The sequence below is a fragment of the Empidonax traillii genome, unplaced genomic scaffold (genome assembly GCF_003031625.1).
Source record: "Empidonax traillii isolate 1590-97213 ecotype Southwest subspecies unplaced genomic scaffold, ASM303162v1 scaffold111:size2041728, whole genome shotgun sequence".
NCBI classification, from domain to species: Eukaryota; Metazoa; Chordata; class Aves; order Passeriformes; family Tyrannidae; genus Empidonax; species Empidonax traillii.
The window spans coordinates 1,881,254-1,905,479 of record NW_020955304.1 but is presented as its reverse complement, the minus strand read 5'-3'; the positions used below and the strand labels follow the sequence as shown (position 1 = coordinate 1,905,479).

General features: G+C 46.9%; 1 protein-coding gene across 2 annotated transcripts in view; it reads left to right on the top strand.

Annotated features, from left to right (window-relative positions):
* The first annotated feature begins 10,133 nt into the window (after positions 1-10,133).
* The window catches only part of ADCY9 (adenylate cyclase 9), an 81,943-nt gene continuing 67,850 nt past the window's right edge, over positions 10,134-24,226 (top strand). For both annotated transcript variants that reach the window (XM_027882778.1, XM_027882777.1), the window contains exon 1: positions 10,134-12,014. In XM_027882778.1, coding sequence (XP_027738579.1) covers positions 10,316-12,014 — 1,699 coding nt within the window. In that variant the 5' untranslated portion in view covers positions 10,134-10,315. The remainder of the gene's footprint in view (positions 12,015-24,226) is intronic.

Below are 24,226 nucleotides of genomic sequence, written 5' to 3'. Positions count from 1 at the left end.
ATCCAGCACAACAAAAGGTGCTATTCACAAAAGGGAACAGGTCTGAGACTGCCTCAGGAATCTTAATTCCTGAATCTCTCACTTTTTTTTTTTTTTTTTCAAACATAAAGGATCCCAATGAACCAGCTAAGGAGATCTTGACATGAAGTTATTTTTTCTGATAAAAATGCTACAGTTTGAACACTCTGGCCTTCACTTTTATCTCCAGGTGTGAATAATCCCATGAGGGTCAGCAGGCCAGCCATGGATACAAAGTGAGGCACATGTGAAAAGTGTCTGCAGGACTGAGGCCAGTGATTGCAAAACAGTTTAAACTATAATCCTCCATTTTCACTAGTTTCTTGAAAAAGCTCTGCTGTGGGCTTGAAATCCTTCCTGTTTTGTTGAGCCAAAGGTGATTTTTCTCCCCAGGCAGTCTGAGCACAAACCTTCACACTGGTTTTAAGTTGTCAGACTCCAAAAATCCCATTTCCCACTTAAGGACATTCTGCCCTTTTCACTGAGAGAGCTCGACATCGACATCTATTGTGTAAATAAAGCTAATTAAAGACAGTTATTACTTGCTGGACATAAAAGTCCTCCAACCCCACAGTCCAGTAGATTTGGCTGCTTTTGCTAAATGAAGCTTTGAGCCCTCCCTGTGCTGCAGAAACACGAAATACAACATTTTCAGCTCACTAAGAGGTTTCTTAAGCCTTGCTTGCATTTTCTATAAGATTTCAGGATTTAAACAAGGGAGCTTTTTCAGCACACAGTGTTTGCCACGCCTTTGCCTGGAGATGCAGGAGGTGGATGGGGCAGCCCGGAACATCCCTGCTGTCAGCAGCAAAAGGCACCAGGAGCATCCCGCATTCCTGGGTGTTCATTTCTCAGCCTAAAGTAAAACTGAAACAAGACTTTGGGCTAAAAAGCCGACACCTTCCTCCTCTTCTAGGATGCTGAGTGGGGCAGAGGTGTGGGCTCCAGGCAGTGACCACCTGAAGCTTTATCCTGTTGAGGAGAGAGACAAGAGACACCCTCCCACTAAGCTGTCACTGCCATGTGTTGCCTTTCTGGGAAAAATCAAGGCAGCACCTCCGTGCTGCTGAAATTCCCGTGGTTAGTTCTTGTCTAGGGGAAGAGGTGGGTTCTGGGCTGCTGTGCAGTCAGCAGGAGGTTAGGAACATGATGGTCTCTCCATGAGCCCTGCCCACATTTCCAGCTTGGAGGAAGGAGCAGCAAAGTGATGGACTCAGCGCCTCCTGCTCTGGGGGGAAAGGCAGGACAGGAGGAAAGATCTGGTTAAAAATCAACACACCTCCACTCAAAGTGTCTCTAAAGGAGTCCACAGGCCTTGACTGTGAACTGAACACAAAGGAAGCGAGAGACCCAGATTAAGAACAAATCCCTCATTAAGGGCTTAACTGGTCCACAGAAGAGAATCAAACCTGGCAATCATTGTTTGGGTTGTAACAGAACAAGATTTAATACGGGTTACAGCCATGAAAGGGGAATGGAATATTTTCCCTGGTTGTCCACAGGCCAAAGCTGAGGAAGGAAGTGAAACGAGGGTGGTAAAAGAGGAGAAAGGAGAAGGCAGGAAAAAGCCACTTAGCACAACAAATCTGCTTCTGAGCCCTCGCTTCCCTGGTGTGTGGCTGGAGCCTTTTCTCTTTCTCTGAACATGCCTCCATCTCCCAAAATCACAGCAGGGACTCTGTGAGTGTGGAACATCCTTCAGCTGGAGATGATGGCATATTTTACTTTAATTTTTTCAGCTTTGGAGCTTATTTAGGAGCAGGTTCTTCAGGCACACGGGAATTTAACATTAATAACTGAGATGTTTTGACTGGATGCACAAGAAACACAATCTGCTTGTTTGTTTGTACTGAAGAAATTTCAGCTCCTGGTTTTGTTTTTCAAATGTTCGTTCTAGGAATTCCCAAATTACCAGACAAGTTAAGTGGAAGAGTTTCAGGTGTGAGGTGACAAGATGGGGTCACACATGTTAGCATGGTCTGCACCAAATTCCCTCTCTGAGATACCCTTTGGTAAATAACTTATCTCTCTGAAGCCACCAAAACAATCTCTGAGCAGTTCTGGCAGGGACAAATCAAGCAGAGCCTCTGGAAGCTGGAGGGAACCTTTGGTGGGATGGAAAGCCTGTCGTGGGATTTTTCCTGCCTGTGTCATTAAGAGTTGAACACGAGCCACGAAGCACGAGGGTTATTTGATTTTTGCCCATCAACAGTGACTCCCATTAACCCAATTCAAGGAGATTCCTGGTTTATAAAAGGATTAGGGCCCCTTTCCTAAATCCTGGTTCCACTGAGCCCGTAAATGCTGGGTTGTAGCGTTTCTCCCTCCGTGACCTTTCACTGTGCTCTACGTGCCCTTTTCACCAAACATTTGCTGTGTTTGCAGTTCCCAGAAGTGTTATTCCCCCTTCCCCGTGGAAGCAGGCATTCCCTCTTACCTCTGTCAAGAGGTATTTAATGTGTCTGCCTCACCCACAACCAGCAAGACCCAGACCTGAGCGAGTTCACACTTTATTTCCACAATACACTGCAGTTGTCAGGGCAGCACCATGGGTAGAAACACCTGGGAGATGTGAGAACCACCAGAGCCAAAGTGTCATGTTTTAATGTTCTCAGCAACAATTTCTTCCCAGTTTTTTTTCCTCCCTGAAAACAGAGCTAGGCATGTGGCAGAAGCAAGCATTCCCCCTCAGTTTTAAACCTGATTTTTGGGCAGGTGTTTGCTCTCACACTAAACCTGGGCTAGTGGAGGGTGTCCCTGCCCATGGCAGGGGGTTGGAACCAGATGATCTTTACGGTCCCTTCCAAGCAAAAACCATTCCATGATTCTTTGAGTCTCTAAATTACCCCGTATGAATTTTTTTCTTGTTTCATCGACATCTCAAGCCTACCACCACAGCAATAAATTGAAGTAAGGACTGGTTCCAGTGTTGGCAGACAGGAGAAGTGAACTTTTTCCAAGCTTAAGAACAAAAGTGTGTAAAAATCTTCTTAAATGCAAACTAAAAATTGATACAATAGTTTCTCAGTGCGTTCCACTTCATACCTGCCACATCATTGCTAAATTTCTCAGATATATCCTCTCTGATTGGAGTAGTGGAAGTCATCTATCTTCCTGGACAGCACCAGAGTTGCAGCCACACAGATGAAATCCCAGGTATAGGTGAGAAGAATGCTCTCTTCTACCTTTGGGGAAAAAAAAAAAGGCATCAAAAATCCAGCATTACTGAGTTCTGTTATTGGTTTTTTTTTTTTAAATTCTGGCACCCACAGGGCAGAATGACAGATCTGTGGTTAAAATAGAGCCGGGAAAAGAGCAAGTGAATCTATTCAGGGCTGCATTTGGGAACACTCTGCTCGGCTCGGACAGCGATGGCTCTCACCAGGTCCATTCCCAGCTCAGCCGGGCTCGGGGTCACCTTTCCATCGCGGATCAACCGAGACGAGGGATCAGGTCACAAAAATGCCACGGCAACCCTCTTCTTCCTAGAAACCTAAATTTAAAAAGGGCTTGGTGCACACATGGCAGATGTTTCAAGGAGTTTTATGCTGTGTAATTCCCTGCAGTTCCTTAACCGGGGTTTTCTGTGGATTTGCAGCAGGGCTCTCTCCCAAACCTGAGGGGTGTGTGCACGAGGTGGCTGCAGAACCCTGGAATTGTGGCTGTAAATTCTAATTCCCACCTCTTTTCAGCTGAATAATCCAAAACACTTAAATATAAAATGCGTTGCAATTTGCAACTGTGCTATTGCAGAAATCAGAGAATGGTAACATTGCGTGTTGCAACATTCACACCTATTGCAGAAACAACATTTTTTTTCCAAATCTCTGCAGTTTCCTTCACAATTCTGCAGGAAACTCCTGTACCAAGGGTCACCCTAAGAGGAATCTTGCCTGCAAGGTTATATGAATACTTTGGAGTAGTTTAGAATGATTTACTTTTCAAGCTGTAATAATACAAATTACTTTTGCTGCTCAGCTCCCCTATCCATCAGGGTCTTCCCACACAAACTGCTACGAAGACAAGCTGTCTAAATAAGTGAACTGTGTGAATGGAGAGTTTTATTTTCTGCTCCTTTAGGGCCTTGGCTTCCTAAACCTGATTTTGCAAGATCCTGTGAGGTGTGATGCTATACAGGTGGAGGAGCATCAAGGCACAGGGGGACAGCTGATGACTTTAAGTGTTGTTTCCCACTATTGGACTGCAGCTCTTGGTCATTTTCACTGGTTTTTGCTACTCTATGCTGGGCTATAAAGTGGAGTTACTGCATGGCAGCAGGACTGACTCAACTCTGCCTTGGGAATGCTGCACGAGCACCACTGTAGCTGATCTCTAGTAAGTATTTTAGAACTCCTACCCTGTCCTCTTTCTCTTATTTCTTAATAACTTAAGACTTGGCTTCAACTTGGTTGCAGCCTGTCTCTTGTCTCCCTGATTTGAATGTCCTGAGAAGCTGCAAGTAGCTTGATGCTGACTTGAGGGGACGCCAACGACTGCCACTTGTACAGCCCTTCTCCTACTCTTTACTCCTCGGTACTTCCACACCCACACAGTCCCACTCACAGCAACATTAACGCTCCTGTTTTGAGTCAGAAAATGCCTCCTTATTTCCCTTTCCTTTTTTAAAGGGGCAGAGTGTCACACAAGTCCCTCCACCGAGCGTTCATAGCTATAAAAGCCCGTTAGATGAGGCTGTACTTGCAGGCAACAGTGGGACTTCCTCTCTTCGGAAACGGAGCCACTTTCTATTTTGGGCTGTGCTGACTCAAGGGTGAGGTACCCAAGCTGATTCAGCAGCTTGGCAAGCCAGGAGAACTTCTGGTTATGAACAGAATGAGCAATAAATTTTAAGTTTGTCTTCGTCTTACAGAAATGTATATTTGAGTGAAGCCACCTCCTGGTGGCAGACATTTTGCCAAATAAGCAGAATATTCTGCTTTGCTTTCAGCGTAAAGACTACTCTGATGAAACAACCATAAAGCCTGCAAGTAAAATCCTGGTCCCATGGGAGCCAGAGATTCCCACTCAGCCCGACCAGGATTTATCCTCCCTCCTGAGTCATGTAAAAAGATCCAATTCACATAAAAAGATCTTCCACTGCTTACTCACTTATTTTATCTGTGCATCTGGTATACAAAACTGTCACAGTAATAGGAATAGGTTGAACAGCAATTTCAGAAGGATGAAAGTACACAAACCAACAAACACTGGCCCCTTTGAGGAAGTGAGAAGAATGCACCACCCACTTACTCAGCTTCCATGGCTTCATATGGAAAAGATGGCAAAGGCAATCCTTGTGCTCCTCTGCTATGGAAAAATGAGATAAGCATTGTGATGCTTCAATAATTTTAAAAACCATGGAGCAGGAACAATGTTTCACAATATCTTCTAATGTTTACCTGTTAATCTGTGAACAGAAGTCAGAAAATTGGGTGGGGTTTGGTTTTTTTTTAATGAGTTCTTTCACCTAGAGGTTACCAGGATTCAAAACAAAGCTTGCAGGGAATGCTGCTCATGTCCACAAGGATGAAGGCACAGAAGTCTGTAAAACAGTGAGATGCTGCCATTTATTAAGGTAAGAAAGGAGGGAATGGGGCATCCGAGCTGTCTCCCTGGAGTCTGTGGACGGTCAGAACAGATTTTAACGTCTTTGCCTCCAATATTTATGCTGTTTCGAGACAGGATCAATAGCCCATGACGCCTGTCCTTTCAGGCTGCAAGTTTTCCTTTGACAGCACGCAATAAAAGCTGCAAAACTTCTTAATAGCATTCCTCCTCCCCAGCTCCACCAAGCACGGCGGCGTCAAGACACGCCGTTGTTCCAGCCAGCCGTTCCCATGTCATATTCTCCTGCCTCCTGAAGGCAGCCTGTGAAGTCTAAAAAAGCATCATGTGGGTTGTCACACTTCAGAACCCCCTAAATAACTCCGTGTGGCTCCATCAGATAAGCGGGGAAGCACAATATTATGAACGTCAAGCAAGAGCTCGTCATTAGAGCTGACAAAGCTGTGCCTCTGAGAGGAGACGTGAACTCAGTTCTGCAGATTAAATATGTATATTTAGTGGCGTGGAGTTCAGAGAACTCTGCAAGTAGGGTTTGTATTTGCCCAGCTATTGCTCTGTAAAGTACCTCCTCCAACTCGGTCTCTGAGAAAGGAAACCAGTCACAGAGCAGTTTGGAAGGGCGGTCAGAATTCTCCACCAGCACAACCCAGGCCAAAAGGAACCCAAGACTCAAAATCCAGCCTGTGTGGAGGCTCCCAGCTCTACCAGGACGTGCTCAGTGTGGTTGCTAAGACAGTGATGCAGAGGAAGCATCTTTCTTGAAGGATGCTACAGACACTACCCCCTCAGGCACTGCCTTAGAGGGGAAATAATACTGGCTTTATTATATAATAGCGTGGGGTTAAATTCCTCCTGGACAAAAACAAACCAGAAAGTGGCGAGGGGTAATAATGGATACAACTTCAAACCACTTCTTGCCCTCTAAAACAAACCTTACTCACACTTGAAGTAAATCCAAGCATTGCTGGCATTTCTTGTTTGCTGCTTATACGTATTTACTCTTGAGTTCAACAGAGGAAAAAAAAAAATCACAATAAAAGCAAAGTTGAATTAAAAATTCGGTCTTTCAGGAGACAGCATTAGGTCTGTCCCAGCCAGAACAGAGCTAATGACAATGAAGACAACTGGTCCCCAACCATGGAAACACACTGTTTCCACTGAACTTGATAATGAGAGGGGAAGCTGGGGAATGGCTGGGCCAGTAAGTGCTGGGCATCTGTTCCACCCAAAACATCAAGAGGAGGACCAGGGTGGGAGTCTATGAGTTACAAACCGAATGGGAGCTTCCCTGGGGGAGCAAAGATTCCGAACAAGCTCAAAATCCCGATGTGAAGCCCACCAAAGCAGGGTTGGACAAGTCAGATGTCCCCTTCCAGCCCATTTCACTCCTTCGAACCAGCTGGGAAAGAGGAACTACTTCATTAGCAGAGATCAAAAGCTGCCTCTGAGTAGCAGCCAGACAAAATTTGGGATCATGTGGGTCACTCAGTGAAAACTTGTGATGTAGCTGGTATCTTTGATGTGATTCTGTTTATTCTAAGGATATACAAAGTCCCGCTTTATTGAGCACGGGGAGAACAAGATACACTTCTCTTGCTTCTCACTGAGCTTTGCTCTTGCCTGTCCTCCTCCTCCTCCTCCTCCTGCACACATGTCCAAAAGATGCTGGACTCTTCTAAGTGCTCACAAGGAATTATGCACGAGTGGCATCTCTCCCTGGACTGTGTGAGCACACTCGTGCACCTGAGCTCTCTCTGTGCAGGACACACACCTGAGCCTCCTTCTCCCTGTGCCCACCCACGGCTGCACCCACACAACAGCTTCACCTGGCAGGAAGGAACCGTTCCACATCCTCATCCTCATCTCGGGTGAAAATTAAAGCCCAGCCAAGCGAGCTTCAGTAATTTTAAAGGCCTCAAATTTCACTACACTCCAGGCAAGCAATATTTTAATTATTTACTGCCCGTAGATTCTCAATCACCCTGGACCAAGGAACTGAATGAAGTCATGACTTTGTTGATGTCAGAGGGAACACACACATCTTCAGCTGGAGGGAAATGGACCCTGATGTTCTTTTCAACACCACCCTCACTTAAAAATAATAGTGGCTTAAACTATTTTCTGTCCTCCACCATATTTTAGTTCTTTCTAGTTCCTACCTTTGTCAGAGGGTGTTTGGGAAATGCAGCTGACCCAGACTGCCAGCTGAACTTGAAAGCAATAATAATAAGCCAAAACAATCATTAAAAAAGCCTATAAAAATCTATGCTGGAATTTCGGTACCTCTGAAATCTCAAAAGTTCAAATCACACCATTTCTACAACATCAAAAATCTTACAGGTTTACGTAACAAAGTGAAAAAACACACATAGTTTTTACCTTTAAGTCTTTGCCAATGAGGTCACTTTTTCCATCGTATCTTTCAATCCTTGGAAGTTGTTGCACTTCTTAATTCCTCCAGATTAAATAAATTCATCATCCTTTATGAAGTAAAAATGTAACTTAAAGTACATTAAGGTGAATCAATAAAAAGGTTGGACTGAACTTTTAGTAAATTTATCAATTAATAGGCAAGCCCAGGAGGCCATCCTGCCTTTCTGCTCTGTCAGCTCAGGGATTTCTTTCTTCCCAACAGTGTTTATGTAAGAGCCACATGGAAAGCAGCAGTCACTATAAAATATTGATCAGCGAGCCATTAGCTGGAATTCAAGAGACAACTATGTCATAGCAAAACCAGAACAAGTACTGCTACTGATTGGAAATTTTTATTACAGATTATTTTGGTATTTGAGTGTGTCAGGAAATAAAAATTTCCTCAAAACAGTATTAGCAAAAACGTGTCATGGCACGGTTAAGGAGAGAAGTAGCATCTTTACAAAGGAAAGGGAAAAAAAGGGCAGGTTTCAGTTTGAGTAACTGTGAGTTTTCTATTATGAATTCTGAAAAACATCATTATGGTTGGAAAAGACCTGTAAGACCACCGAGTCCAGCCTTCGACCCAATACCACCATGCCCACTAAGCCATATCAAGAAATGCCATGTCCGCTTGTTTTTTGAACCCTTCCAGGGGTGGTGACTCCACCACTGCCCTGGGCAGCCCTTCCAATGTTTAACAACCCTTTCTGGAAAGAAATCTCCCCAATATCCAGTGTAAACCTCCCCTGGCATAACTTGAGGTTGTTTCCTTGGAGCAGAGCCTGACTCCCCCCCAACTCCCCCCTCCTGTCAGGGATTGCAGAGCCAGAAGGTCCCCCTGAGCCTCCTTTTCTCCAGGCTGAGCCCCCCCAGCTCCCTCAGCTGCTCCTGCTGCTCCAGCCCCTTCCCAGCTCTCTTCCCTCTCTGGACCCACTCCAGCCCAATATCTTTCTTGCTGAGAGGAGCCCAGAACTGATCCCAGGACCGGAGGGGCCACAATATTACTGGTACAAGCCAGGATGCCTTTGGATTTATTGAATGGAATGGTGTGGTTTTCATAAGAGAAGGGACTCGCTGTTTGGGAAGAGGCGCTGCAGAACGAAGGACTGCTGGAGTGAAGTGCTTTTCTGGGAAAGGCTCACCTGGAAACCAGTAAATGGGACTCAGGGAAGCAGAAGCCACAGCAGGAAGAACTGGGGCTGGAGCTGAGGGGCTGAGTGGGACCAGGTGGGGCAATTTGGGAGCATCACCTGTGAGCAAGGGCGAGGGGTGGAGAGCTGGGAGGGGGAGAGGGAGCTGGAGCACGAGCAGAAACCCCGCGAAGGAGGGACAGCCGCGGGCCATCTGCGAGCAGAGATAATGAAACCGAGGGAGCGGTGCGGGCGAGATAGCGTCAGCCATAAACAAGCGGAGAAAAATAACGCGGCGAGTTTGCAGCGCGGCTCGGGCTGAATTGTTCGGTACAGCGCGTGCTGTCTGCGCACGACAAGTGTCAGCCGGAGGGGAGGGCGGTGGCAGCCCGGGAACCCCGCACCCGGCCCCTCGGCGAGGGCTGTCCCCGCTGAGGGGCCCGCGCGGCTCCCGCCACCCGTCGCTGTCCCGCCGCTCCCTCACGGAGGGTCCCCCCGCCATCGCGCCCGTCCCTCTCTGAGGGGACCGTTCCCCGCGCCCCCCGTGCTGGGGCGGGAAGTGTGGGGGGGGTGTGGGGGGGACGCGCGCTCCCGCCGCACCGCCGCGCCCTATTGGCGAGCGGGGGCGCGCTCCCGCAGCCCCCTCCGCACCCCCCCGCGCCGCGAGGAAGATGGTGGCGGCCGCCTGAGCGCGTCCCAGCGCTCCCCTTCCTCCCCTCTGACAGGCGGGCGGGCGGGCGGAGCGCAGGGGAGCGGCCGCCGCTGCCGTCCCGGCTGGGCGGGCGGTTGAGGGCGGGAGGCGGCCCCTTGTCGGCGGCCGTGAGGGGAGGAAGCGGCGGGGCAGCTGCACCGACATGGAGGAGCGGTCCCCTCCCGGCGGGGGCCCGGCGTCCCCCCCGCGGGGCTGAGCCAGCGGCCCGCCCGCCCCGCGCCTCGGGAGGGCTGCGGGGGAGCGGGGCCAGCGCGGCGGGCGGCGGCAGCCCCGGCCCAGGCGAGGGGACTATGCGGGGCTGGCACGGCGCGCTGTGTGCGGAGCCCGGCGAGCGGCCGAACGCCGCGGCGCTGCCCGGCCGCCCCTCCGCGGCGAGGACCGGGGGAGACTAGAGGCGACTCTGCGAGGAGCCCGGTGGCTTCGGCAGCCCCTGAGACCCAACTCCGTCGCGGGCTCTTGAGGAGGAATTGACAACATGGCTTCCCCACCGCACCAGCAGCTGCTGCATCACCACAGCACCGAGGTGAGCTGCGACTCCAGCGGGGACAGCAACAGCGTGACGGTGAAAATCAACCCCAAGCAGCACCAGGGCTGCTCCTCTTCCAAGCACTGCAAGTACAGCATCTCCTCCAGCTGCAGCTCGGGGGAGTCGGGGGGCACCCGCCGAGCCGGCGGAGCCGGCGGCGGTGGCTCCGGCCTCCGGCGGCCGAAGAAGCTGCCGCAGCTCTTCGAGAGGGCCTCTTCCAAGTGGTGGAACCCCAAGTTCGACTCCAACAATCTGGAGGAGGCTTGCATGGAGAGATGCTTCCCGCAGACCCAGCGCAGGTTTCGCTATGCCCTCTTCTACATCGGCGTGGCCTGCCTGCTCTGGGGCATCTACTTCGGCGTACACATGAGAGAGAAACAGATCGTTTTCATGGTGCCGGCTCTGTGCTTCCTCCTGGTATGTGTAGCTTTTTTTGTGTTCACTTTCACTAAGACCTACGCCCGCCATTACGTCTGGACTTCGCTGATACTCACCCTCCTGGTGTTTGCCCTGACCCTCGCTCCGCAGTTCCAGGCTCTGAAGCCTGTCTCAGGAAGTGGTGACATGTCCAATCGGACTCCCCCGGCAGATCCCACAGACACTTGTCTCTCTCAAGTGGGCAGTTTTTCTATGTGTATCGAAGTGCTCTTGTTGCTTTACACGGTGATGCACTTACCCCTGTATTTAAGCTTGTTTCTGGGACTGTCGTACTCGGTCCTCTTCGAGACCTTTGGTTATCACTTCCGCGACGAGAACTGTTTCGCACCTCTCGGAGCCGGGGTGGTTTACTGGGAGCTCTTGAGCAAAGCCTTCCTGCACATCTGCATCCATGCCATTGGCATTCATTTATTTATCATGTCCGAAGTCAGATCGAGAAGCACATTCCTGAAAGTGGGGCAATCCATCATGCATGGAAAAGACTTGGAAGTGGAAAAAGCCCTGAAAGAGAGGATGATTCATTCTGTTATGCCGAGAATAATAGCCGATGACTTAATGAAGCAGGGCGATGATGAAAGCGAAAACTCCATCAAGCGTCATTCCACCTCAAGCCCCAAAAACAGGAAGAAGAAGCCCTCCATACAGAAAACCCCCATAATATTCCGTCCTTTTAAAATGCAGCAGATAGAGCAAGTGAGCATTTTGTTCGCAGACATCGTCGGCTTCACGAAAATGAGCGCCAACAAATCGGCCCACGCGCTGGTGGGACTCCTGAATGACCTCTTTGGACGCTTCGACCGCCTGTGTGAGGACACCAAATGTGAGAAGATCAGCACTTTGGGGGACTGTTACTACTGCGTGGCCGGCTGCCCCGAGCCCCGGCCGGATCATGCCTACTGCTGCATCGAGATGGGCTTGGGCATGATCAGAGCCATCGAGCAGTTCTGCCAGGAGAAGAAAGAAATGGTGAACATGAGGGTCGGCGTTCACACCGGGACGGTCCTGTGCGGCATTTTGGGAATGAGGAGGTTCAAGTTCGATGTGTGGTCCAACGATGTCAACTTGGCCAATCTGATGGAGCAGCTCGGGGTGGCTGGGAAGGTCCATATTTCAGAAGCTACTGCCAAATATTTGGATGATCGTTATGAAATGGAGGATGGGAAGGTGATTGAGCGCGTTGGGCAGAGCGTGGTAGCTGACCAGTTGAAAGGTACGTGCCTTTAGTTCTTTTGATTTATACTTGTTTTTTCTTTTAGGAGAGAAAATAGTTGCCCCAGCGCCTGCTTTGTGCTTGCTGACTAGCAAATTGAATGTGTTTTCCATGTAACTCCCCGTGCTGGCGATCACAGACACCGTGGTAATTACAGAATAAAAGAGATAAGCGTGAAATATCTGGGGTACTCAGAACAGGCTTTAAGACTCAGCACTCCTTGTGAGAGTCACCTCTTAGGGATGAGAAGGTTCACGTGTTTGATGTCTGCGAGAGGTTTTTGTTTTACTGTTGTGTGTCATCCTTTAACTCAGTAAGTAAACTTGTTAATTGACTCCATGTGCCATACAAAGAGCATATGTGTTTTGCAAAATTATGTATATCTGTGAAAAGGTTTTCCTGGCATCGGGAGAGTTGGGACTGCGAAGGCATTTGGGAAAAATGACAGCTGGATTCACAGAAAGAAATGAGCACTGTAGATTTGGCAGTTTGATATGGCAAGTTGTTGCAGTTCGGAGTTAGGCTGGAAAAAGTTACTCAGGTGGCTCAGTGAGCTGGCAGACGCTCTCCTTTCTGCAGCTCGAAGGATTTGGGGATGAAACTGCAAATTTGCCATTTGGAGGAGAAAATGAGGGATCCTTTGGTTCCCTTTGGCTAAGGGTCTGATTTTCATTTTTCTGCAGTGTTCATTTTGAAGTGAAACCCTTGGCTGCTTTCTGGCAGCACTTGGAGGCACGTGCAGGAGGGTTGTACACGCTGAGGGCTTAATTGTCTTTTGTCAGAGCTCCGGCTCTTCGGTTCTGTGCCTTTGTCTCCCTGAGAGGTGGTTGTCTGCAGTGGGGAGCTCCCCAAAGTGGGGAGCAGAGAGATCAGAATGGGAGTGGAATATGTAACAAACCCTCCTATGCTGTCTCTGTGTGTAAAAGCACCCGTTTTTTTTTTGAAATAAGCACAGAAAAACCGAGTGAAAGAACGCAAAGGAGTCGTAAGACGGGCGTTGTGATGGAGGAAGGAGGTGTTTGTTGCAACAAACACTGAGGAGGCCGGGATGGTTGTGGAAAGGTCAGTGAGTAAGGACGTGGGGAGAGCACTGCAGAGCAGTGGCGGCAGCAGTGGCAGCCGCTCGCCCCTGGCAGGTGCTTGCTTTGCTGTGACACAAAAACTTATTTTTGGTGAGCTGGCTGTCCACAGGCAGATGGCAACGGGGCTGCAGCGGAAGGCTCACGGGGAGCAACGAGATCCACAGTGACATTGGTGGCTGGAAGCCATGGGATTGAAGCAGATGTGTGTCCCTGGGCTTTGGCTTTCTGTTTAGCTTCTAAAAATACAATTTCAGTTAATTTCTTTGAAAATTGTGGACGCTGATGTATTTCACTGGGAGTGTGCTTTCAAGAAAATGGAGATCAGATGTAAGCTCCCTGTTACTCTAAGATGAATTTTGCTGTTCTGCTGAAAATACATTGAATAGGTTGCAGAGAAACATCCCTGTGATATTTCCCTCTTCTGTGTACCTTTGCATCCAGGTGCAGTGTGAAGGCCATTTTGTAGCAACAAATGAAATTCAGTATTTTTGCTGTGTTTATAATTATCCTTATTATTAATCCCAAAATAACATGCACTTAGTTGTGGAGACTGACAGTACTGCTCCTAAATATTCTTATTTATTTGTTTATATTTTCTAGGAGATCACAAGAGCACAGTGTAGAGCAATTATACCCCATGCTAGGAGCGATTTTTCATGGTATTTCTTAGACTTCTGTCCTTGTTTATGTTTGTCATGAGAAGGTACAGACTGCTGTGCCTCCTCAGTACAGTGGTTTGGATTTTGCAGCTCTGAGTGCCTTTCACATCTCCTGCTTCAGCCAGGGCACTCCAGATGGACAAACTGAAATGCAGTCTAGATAAGATGAAGTTTGCTTTGTGGACTGACATTTAATGGTCTCTCCTTACCCTGAAACACAGCTATGAAAGCAGCCCAAGCACGTGTTAAGAATTACTTTAACAAGGAATATGGGTTGGTTTTTTTTTTTTTTTCCCTTCCCCATTTCCCTTCTGTGTTTTGTTGTTGTGGAACTGTAATTAGCTTCCATTTCTTACCAATGTCGTATACAGAAATCAGAATCTGTCTGTAGTTCTAAACCAAGCACACCTCTGCTGTCACCACCTTTATCCACAGATTTGTAGCTCCTTTCCCTCTGATGCCCAAACTTTCAGGGGCACGTGGAGGATGCTGCAGAGCTGCCCATTTCTTCCTGTCTCCTCAGAACTTTGTTCCACAGCCAGATTACTCAGCTGGTAGGTAAATGTCATCAGGGGAAGAAAAAAAAAGCAGTGGTAAAAGCCATGGAAGAGCAGTGCCACAGGCTGGTGTCTGGGACCTGCTGCAGGGGAGGGTTTTGTTAGGGAGCAGCTCTGAGATTTAATAAGGGAGACTGAGATTTCACTTGTTAATTAATTGTTCTCTGCAAGCACCTGCTCGGTTCTGTGAATGGAGGTGCTGTTAGGAAGCTTTGCTTTACTATTTTCCCCGAGAATCTGTTGATAGTAGTGATAGAGAAGAGGAAGTTTGTTGTGGTTGTTTAATTATGTCATACCTCATGCTTTCTTCAAGTATAAAAGCGCTGCGGAGATAACAGACACAGGCTTTGTTTCCCTACTGGTACTTCACTTCTCAGCTTCCTTTCAACCTCTGGTATCTTAATTATATCCTATTTTTTATGTTGTATATCTGGCATATTATCTCTTAATTGTCTGAGCTGCCGCAGCAGTCGTACTGTCTTTGTGAGGCTGAGTCAACAAGAGCAAGTCAACTCTTCCCAGAGCAAACTGGGAGGTGCCGAGGACGCGGTGTCCGTCTTACACCTCGGGATTTCTGCCTGACGCTGCTCCTGGATGGCTCTTGGAACAAAAGCACCTTTGTGGTTGGGGCACATCAGGCGTGCTCCTGGAGCGAGTCCTTTGGCTCGGCTCACCCAGAAGGAATCCAGGTACGGCTCTCCAGTGTGCACCAAAGCAGGGGGAGGAGGAGTGGGTTGGGCAAACTGCTGCAAAGCCCTGCTCCCTGTTCCGCTGGAAATACTCAGGTGGATGTACCCCAGGTTGTCCCGGTGCTGCTCCACTTGTTTATTGGAGTAGACCAGGCAAAACTAAATTTCTCCTCCTGTTTTGTGGTTCGCTGAAATCGTAGGATGGGAATATCTTTTCTTCATCCTTTGCTTCCTTGGCTCCCTAGTGCACGAGTGGGGCCCTGGTATGTCCCCTCCTGCTTCTGACTTTGCAATTAGGTAGATGGTGTCTGAAACAAACCACCAAAGAGCGAGCCAGGGATGCCTTACAATATTTTTGCCTCTTGGATGTGAGGGGAGCACAGGAGAACAGTGTTGCACTGGTTTTTTTGAGGTACACAGATAAACCCCAGCCATCAGTTCAATTATATTTTCCATAACAATTTTACTGTAGGATTTGAGACAATTCACTTTTTTTCTGTTTCCTTGCTGAGCTTCCTAGCTAATAAATTTATTGAAGTCTCATAGCACAGGTTAATGTGTCCCTTCTGAGCCCTGGAGACAGATACCTCCTCTTGGGATATAAAAAGTTCTGCTTATGGAAATATTTTTGTTTTGCTCTGTTCTTCTTGGTTGTTTGCCTTTCTCTTTCTTGTTACTTAGGAGGTCACAATATTGCTATTTACCAGCCAGCAACTCTTCCAGAAATACCAGGGTCACCGGCATCGTGTTTTTTGAGTGCTCAAAATACGTAAGCACGTTGGGGCAGGAATGCTTTCTCTCTGTGTTTATAGAGCACAGCACAGCAGAACCACCATCTCATTTGGGGCCTCTTTGTGTTCCCTGATGCTCTCGATCATTCCTGAACTTTCTGCAGCCAGACATCTTGTGCAGTTTGCCTCGAGGAACGGCCTTATTGCTGTGGTTGTGTTTGGAGCCCTGGGCACGGTATGACCACGCTTTTCTCTCGGGTTTTGTCCCTTATTTTGTTATGGGAAAAATGCCAGGGGATCCTTTTGCTCTCCATCAGCTGGCTGAGCCGTGCCTGGTGGCAGAGGGAAGGTTGACTTTGACAGCACTTACTGCAGGAAAACTCACCTATGGCCACTGGTGGCCCTTCCTGATAGAGGTTATCAAAGATCTCCAGCTTGATGTGTTGTCTTTCACTGTTCTCCACGTTTCCTTTAATTTTAAGCATTTCTTTAGTAAATTAGTTATAAAAGTCACCGGTTTTGCTCCGTACTGAAGCTTTTTACTCCATGAATAGCCTGGCTCTTTGCAGGATGGCAACCTGCGACCCCGTGGGATGCTTTTCCCGTGGCACATGGATACAGCGCTGCTTGGTGGCTTCATACTCTGCTGCTACTTCATGTTTGGGTTTCAGGGAATAGGGCATGGGTGTTCCTGAAAGACAAAAGTCTTGGGTGAGGTTATGAAGAGATAAGTCGTTGAATTTTATTTCTTTTGCTCCCCTCTGCAGCTGATCAGGGGAGACCATGATCACCCCCCGACAGCAGTGAAATCTCCCCTGCCTGCCCTGTTCCTGTGCCCTTTACCAGCCCTGTGCACAGGGGACCTGTGGCTGTCATGTGCTTCTGGAAGTTCATAGGTAGAGGAAAGATCAAATGAAAAGTTTTCCTTGGCTTTTTGGGCCCAGCCTGCTGGGCACAGTGTAAATCTAGAAGGTTTGTGCTTGTGCCAGCAGGATGGCTCTGCAGAGCTCTTCATGGATTCAGCTCTGCTCTGGGGCTGAGAGCAGCAGTCTTTGACTAGGGAGGTTTTGGGGATGAATAAGAGGGGTTAAGGTACTTGTGTCTTGCCAGCTGCTGTGCAGGTCTTTCTGTCCAACCTCTGGTTTCATCATGTTTCATAAATGTAAATCTTAAGTTACCGGCTTTTTACATGGCAGGCATTATAATTCTGGATTTCATGTGTTCTGATACTAATCCAACAGGCAGGAATAGATAGAACAAATGTCCATTTTTTTAAGTGGTAATGAATCAAGCATGTACATGTATTTCCCTTTTCCCACAAACAGAATTCCACGTGCTGACAGTGATAGAAAATTTTAGTGACCAGTCAGTTCTACCAGTTTTACATAATCTGACCTGTTAACTTCTTATTGAGGTAGTGATTCATGATCTTATGTGTGAGACTGAAAAGAAGATATCATGTACAGGTTGACTTCACTCTTGTATTTCAAAAATGAAAAGTGTGCGGTGACAGATAAAGAATTATAATTAGAGGTAATTTGCATGAAGGCATATTGCCAGGGAGAAGCAAATTCTACACTGATAGAACATTTTGACATGATCTGTAATTTTACCATGTAATAGCAAGGAAAAAAGGAGGTAAATAGTGAATATAGTTGCTCCACCCGGTTCTTGTCAAGTCTTTACCCAGTGGAGATGTCTTTCATAGCTATAAACAAAAGAAGGAACTTTGTAGTAAAGTGCCTTAACCTAGTGATTATTGAGCTTTCTAAATATTTGACAGTGCAATGACATAACTTTCTGTAAGTAAACCCGTGTGTGTGTGCAGGTACTGCTCAGCTTGCTGCCAGACCTGGGCAGGAAAGTCACAATTTCTCCAAGTTTCGAGGAAGATTTGTTGAGTTGCTCATGATTTTATTTGTTGAAGACCAAGTAGAAAAATATCTCCATTAAAAAATACTCCCACTTCAGCTGTTTTTATTATTTACGGGAAACTTGGACAGCCTTTGAGTTCTTTATATCATACTTACGGGCTAATTTGACTGGCCACAGTGAAAAGAAATTTATAAGTATCGTTAGGATCTGGATAAGGTTCTTCACTGTGAAGGGCGTGGAGCCTGACCCTGACCACACACTTCATTTAACAACCTGGGCTCTGGTTGATCTTGTCATGCCCTGACACTAATTAACAACAGAGTCAGGGCAGCACTGCCTGTCTGGTGGTGAAGTGTTGCAGCTCTGCCCCTTCAGGCCTTGGATGAGCCCTGTGGAGTGAAGGAACAGTTTCATTAGACCTTAAACATTTACATCCTGCAGGAGCTGAAGTGAGCGAGGCCAGAGCGGAGCTTCGTGGGAAAGGTGAGTGCTGAAATGCGGGATCCTGTGATCCTGGAGGGACACGGCAGCTTCTGCTGCGTTCTGGGATTGCCACCTGCAGAGTCTCTCACCTGCATTTCTGTCTGGCTGCCCCAAATCTTGGTGCTGCCGTGTAAGCAGGTACCCTACAAATTACAGATCTGAGCTGTCTCCTTCCTGCTGGCTTCAGTAAACCTTCAGAGGTAGAGGAAACTATTTAAATGCAAGAGAACGTCTTCCATAAATAAAAGCCTTGACATGGTGGCTTTTTGGGGGGGAAAAAGATTGATGGAAAAGACAAAGCAAAGTCAAAGGCATAGTTTATATTCATCTTCTGTCATGAGGAGGATGCATGATTTGAATGGGTTGTTTAAACCTTTTTTTTTTTGCAGTTATTTCACTTTTCCTTCTGGCAGGCAAGGGATGTAAGAATTTACATTCACCACTTTTAAACAGAGAACAATTTCACTGGGTTTCAAGTTGCTGTGGATTGTCCTGGAATATTATTAAAATTAGGAAATCAGGATTATTTCCTATCATCTACAGTTTGTGTGTAAGCTCTCTGTGTCTTGATCCTGAATCCCAAGCTCACTCTTTCCATCCTGGCTCTGTAAGGAGACACAGCCATTCCTCTTTACGTTACACCTGACACTTGAAAATTCTCAGCTATTTTTAGATGATTTTCAATCTCATTTCTGTCCTTTGAAAAGAAAGGAAGAAAAAAAAATTTTTTTCCCTAGCCTTTAAATTTTTAACTTCCTGTGGGAGTTGCTCTGGCAAAGAAGCCAGCTAGTCAATATAGCCTCATTAACACATTTTAACAGGTTCTGTTATATAAGTTTGCATTATTGTGATGGCTCTTTCATGGCTTTGAGGGAGGGAATTGCTGAAACTCGATTTAAAGAGGAGCCATGCAGGGTTTGAAAGTAGTAGTAATTTTGTGAAAATACAAAGTGGCAGTTGGAAAAGAAGCAGAGACGGGGGATGTACAGCTCGTTCTTTCCCCCTTGGGGTCGTGTTTGGGCACAGGTTGTCTCGGGCAGCAGGAGAGATTTGGCTGGTTAGGTAGTTCTGTCAGGATTGGACTGCCCCAGAAATCTGTGCTGCCCTTCGAGGCCAGATTGTTTTCACCAAATTAATACTTGCTTTCATTCCCCCCCCCACCCCCCCAAAAAAAAAGTTTTAACCTTGAGCAATAAGCCTCCAAGATATATGGCTTTGGGGAGCGGTATTTTTTTAAATCGTGCTTCTGAAATTTCTTTGTGAAGGGACTAAACGTTCTAGATGTATCTCTTCAGCCTCCATCCCTGAGGATCAAAACGTCCCTCACAGCTGCCTGTAAATTTTTTGGGTTTGTAGTTGTTACAGTAACTTGACTGTGGGAATTCTTGGCAAAGCATATAAATAACGAGTATATTGCGAGCCTTCGTTTCGCTGATAGCACTTGCTGTTCCTCTTGTTGCACGTCTAAAACTGTACTCTGCAACATGACTCGGTAAATTTAGAAATCACGTTATTGTCATAAAATAGCATTATTTATAAAACCTCCAAAATTGGCACAGTGCGGAGGAACTGGTGGAATAAAGTCCACAAGCCCGGTGATGGGATCTTTCCTTCTGCCTCCTGCTTGACATGCACAGGAACATGCAGACAAAGGAAAGGCAACATCTTGATGATCTACAAGTGAAAGAGCAATTTGCTTCCTTTTGATTTTTTTTTCTCCCCCCCCTATTCAGCTGGAGTTAATTCAAGTCTGTTTGTGTGGATGTCGTCATGGGCTGGAATTCCCAGAGCTCCTGCTGGGCACATGATTCCTTAAACAAGAGGTCCTGCCACTGGAAGGGGGGGCAGAGGGGCCACGCAGAAAGAGAGCCCCAAAGCATGCAAATCCAGCTGTTTCTGTTTATAAAGACATTAATTTCCTTCTAGTGTTATTAATTTGTAGGCCTTGATAGGAAAATTCCTTTCTTTCCTCTGAGCAGAGAGAAGAGGGAAAAGTGGAAAGCAAAGCTATGGATAAACAATACTACTGACATTAACAGTTCATTATGTTTTAAGGGCCAAAATGGTGATAGTTTGTTTGACTGTGTTTAACTGCACAATAAGCAAAAGAAAAAAAAGCTCCCAACAAGAAACACCCCACCCCACTTACAAAAAAAAAAAAAAAAAGTAAGTCTGTAATTGAAATAAAACATGCATTGACTCAGCCCACAGGAAATGTAGGAAAACTTCTGCTTCTGATATTAATTCTTTATGTTCATTGGACAAATAAGGATGTTTGAGTCAGGAATGGAATCCTTTTGGGTTTTAAATGTGCAGCTTTGGTGTTTGACTTAGATGCATGTGCCTGATAGATGTTAATTTTTAGTGTGCCATTTTCAGAAGACCCTGCTGGGGAACTTTTCCGTAGCTGTTTCCCGTAGTTCTTGGAATCATGTTCTTGCCTTCTTTAACTCGTGTTGAATGGACACGTGAAGTCCGTCCTGTAGGTACTGAGTGTCTCTCACCTCTGACCGACTTGGACGATTGTCCAGCAGATAAATCCTTTGGAAATGCTCAGGGCCTGACAGGAGCAGTGTCACAGGCAGGATGTAATGAGGAAATGTTCCTGTAAGGGCACCAGGTACAACACTAGCTCCGAATTTCCTTTGTTTGGCCGGCGTGATGCTGCCCGTGTTTCCAGGAGGTCTGTGTTGTTCTCAGAAGAAACAGCCCCAGGATTCCAGGAGGGAGATGGAGACTCTGCTGTGTCACACGCCCTGGTGCAGTGACTGTACCAGGAGATAATCAGGCTTTGATCCAAGGCTTTCGTAACCTTTCCCATCTATTTCCAGTGTTTAGAACTTGGTTCTTGTTTGGAGCGAGTTCAGAGGAGGCCACCAAGATGATTAGAGGGATGGAGCCTCTTTCCTGCAAGGAAAGGCTTTGGGGAACTGGGATTGTTCAGCCTGGACAAGAGGAGGCTCTGGGGTGACCTAATTGTGGCCTTCCAGTACCTGAGGGGACCCTGCAGGAAAGATGAGGAGAGACTGTTTATAAGGGCCTGGAGTGACAGGACAAGAGGGAATGGCTTCAAACTGCCAGAGGGCAGGGTTAGATGGGATATGGGGAAGGAATTCTTGGCTGTGAGGGTGGGCAGGCCCTGGCACAGGTTGCCCAGAGAGGCTGTGGCTGCCCCAGCCCTGGAAGTGTCCAAGGCCAGGTTGGAGGGGGCTTGGAGCAACCTGGGCTGGTGGAAGGTGTCCCTGCCCATGGCAGGGGGTGGAATGAGATGAGCTTGAAGGTCCCTTCCAACCCAAACCATTCCATGATTCTATGAACTTGTTTGGCTCTATCTGACTCCCTGTTTGGAACTGATCTTGCTACTAAGATATAGGTTATGAAAGAGATTCTCTGTCATGTACCTATAAGGTACTAATGAGACAATATGAAGAATATTTAATGTTTTACTTGCTGCTTGGCAATGGGGCATCAACTAGAACCAGAGAGCATTCTTAAAAATACCACGTGAGGATGAGAAAATTTATGGTAAGTTGTTTCATAATTCCAATAAACCATTTAAGAGAAGCACACACACACCCCGTGCCTCACCCGAGGTTCTGGAATCCATAACGATCAGTAACTGAATTTTTCTGGTGAGGATGTTAAAGTAACATATACGTCTTTGGTTATGAAACCTTGCTGCTGGAATTTGCTGTGGATACAGAGGTAAACAAAGGTCTGCTAGTCTTCACTGAAGTCACATTTTCTTACCTGTGTCAGACACTTTAATTTGATATTTGGCAATAGTTTTCCACAAATAAGTCCAAAAATCTTAGTTACGTAAAACTGTTGTGTTCATAGAATCATGGAATGGTTTGAGTTGGGAGGGACCTCAAAACTCATCCCATTCCACCCCATTCTCACTTTATCGGACTCAGCTCTTGTACAGGGAATTCACACAAACCTCTTCCTCCTCCCCAGCACAGCACTCTCACCCACTGAACTGGGAGATGGGATTTTACACCAAAAACTCCTCTGAACTCACAGAACCCTTCCTTTGGGTTGGAAGGGACCTTAAAGCCCATCTCATTCCACCCCCTGCCATGGGCAGGGACACCTTCCACCAGCCCAGGTTGCTCCAAGCCCCCTCCAGCCTGGCCTTGGACACTTCCAGGGATCCAGGGGCAGCCTCAGCTTCTCTGGGCAACCTGTGCCAGGGCTTTACCACCCTCACAGCTGAGAATTCCTTCCCAATATCCCATCTAACCCTGCCCTGTGTCAGTAAGAAGCCATTGCCCCTTGTCCTGTCACTCCAGGCCCTCATAAATAGTCTCCTTTCCCTCATACCTCTGTGTGTATGGATAGCATTTCAGTAACTATGGGCATTCTTAGGATACTTTTCAGGTGAAAATACTCCGAGTTGTCGTCTCAGGCTGTTACTTCTCCATAATCAGATGCTTGAACCGTGTTTATTCAGCTTGGAAATCGTGTTTAATTCTTGTAACACGGGTGGCTACGTGTTCATCAGCTGGGTGGCACTTGCTAATAAAAGTTCTGCTTCGCTCTCTGCGCTTAACAGGGAGCATCATAAAACCAGCCTGTCGGTAGCAGAAGGTGGGAGCTCCAGGAACATCAAGGATGCTGGTTTTTTAAAAGGTTCAGGGTACCAAGAGGAAGGTGCTGTTTCCCCAGCCCTGCTGAAGCTCTAGGATGACCACTGTGCTGTGTTGCTCATCCCTGCTGAGGGACAGAGGCAGTTTGGCCGTGGCTCTTTGCTGTTCCGGAGTTGGTGATGATTTTGTGTCCGTGATTGGGTGCTGACAGTGAATCAGCCCATACGGGAAGGCATTTTTTGAGCAGGCACAGTGTTTTCTAAAAAAACGCCTGCGTGATGTGGCTATATTTAAAATGGAGTACATCTGTTATGCATTTAATTCTTTCCAAGATTTCAGGAGGTGACAAAGTTGGAAGTTTTTGCCTTAAAATTTAGATGAAGATTTTTTTGTTTTTCCGAGTTAGGATATTTGCCTGCTGGGCTCCCACCCTCACCAGTGCTTCTTTGAAGCAGTGTATTTGCAACACATTCGAGTGAACTGTATCACAGATGTATTTTGGGATTTAGATTATGATTTGAGTTGTATGAGCCTAATAACAGCCATAACCAAGTGTGCAGCCAAGATGGTCATAAATTAGTGTGAGTTCTGCTGCTGTTGTAACAGCCCAGGCTTTGCAGTTGGATTATGCTGACGGTGTGTTATTTATCTAACCCTTTTGGAGCAAAGGATTTGGTAATTCTTGCACTGCTTAGTAAGCTCAGGAGTTGGACCATGACCCACCAGTGTTTGGGGCAGCTTTTTAAACACTAAATCCTCTGAATTCAAATGGCACTTGTTTAAGTTTGCACTTATAATTGTGTCATTTCAGAGAAGAGCCAGTTGGTTTTACCAGCAGAATTATTGATTTGGGGAAATAATGTGATTGTGTGTGTGTGGGTGTTAAATGTGATCTTTGGGACATTGTGGTAACACAACAGCCCAGGTGAGGAGAATACGTAACCCTGCAGTCAGGAACTGGGTTTGGTTTACACTGAGCCTGCCTATAGCTTATCTAAATAAGGGAACTTTAAAAGCAGCCAGTGACTTTCACAAATACAAGTAAAGCAAAATGGTGTTCTCAGAGTGTTTGCTGCTGTTTTTAGGTGATTCAGTATAAAATCAGAGAAGTGTGGAATGGTTTGGGTTGGAAAGGACCTTAAAGCTCAACCCATCCCACTGCCCTGCCAGGGGCAGGGACAGCTCCTACTAGACCAGGTTGTTCCAAACCCTGTCCAACCTGACCTTAAAACTTCCAGGGATGGGGCAGCCACAGCTCCTCTGGGCAGTGAACACAGAGTTCCAGCTGTAAACACGCACTCTGGGCTCAGAAGAAGGATGGCCAGCAGTATTTATGAGAGTTTTTATTGTCCTTCCAGTGCATATATAAAATTACAACTCTGCTGCAGTGACTATTGGAGGACAATCTTATGGAAAATGAACCCGTGAAGTGTAGCTGTTGTTACATGGTGGTTGAAAGGGTTCATCCTTTGATCTTAATTTACTGAGGCACTTCTTGGACAAGAAGCAGTACTGAATTCATTAAGCAGCCTGTGCTGCTCCCT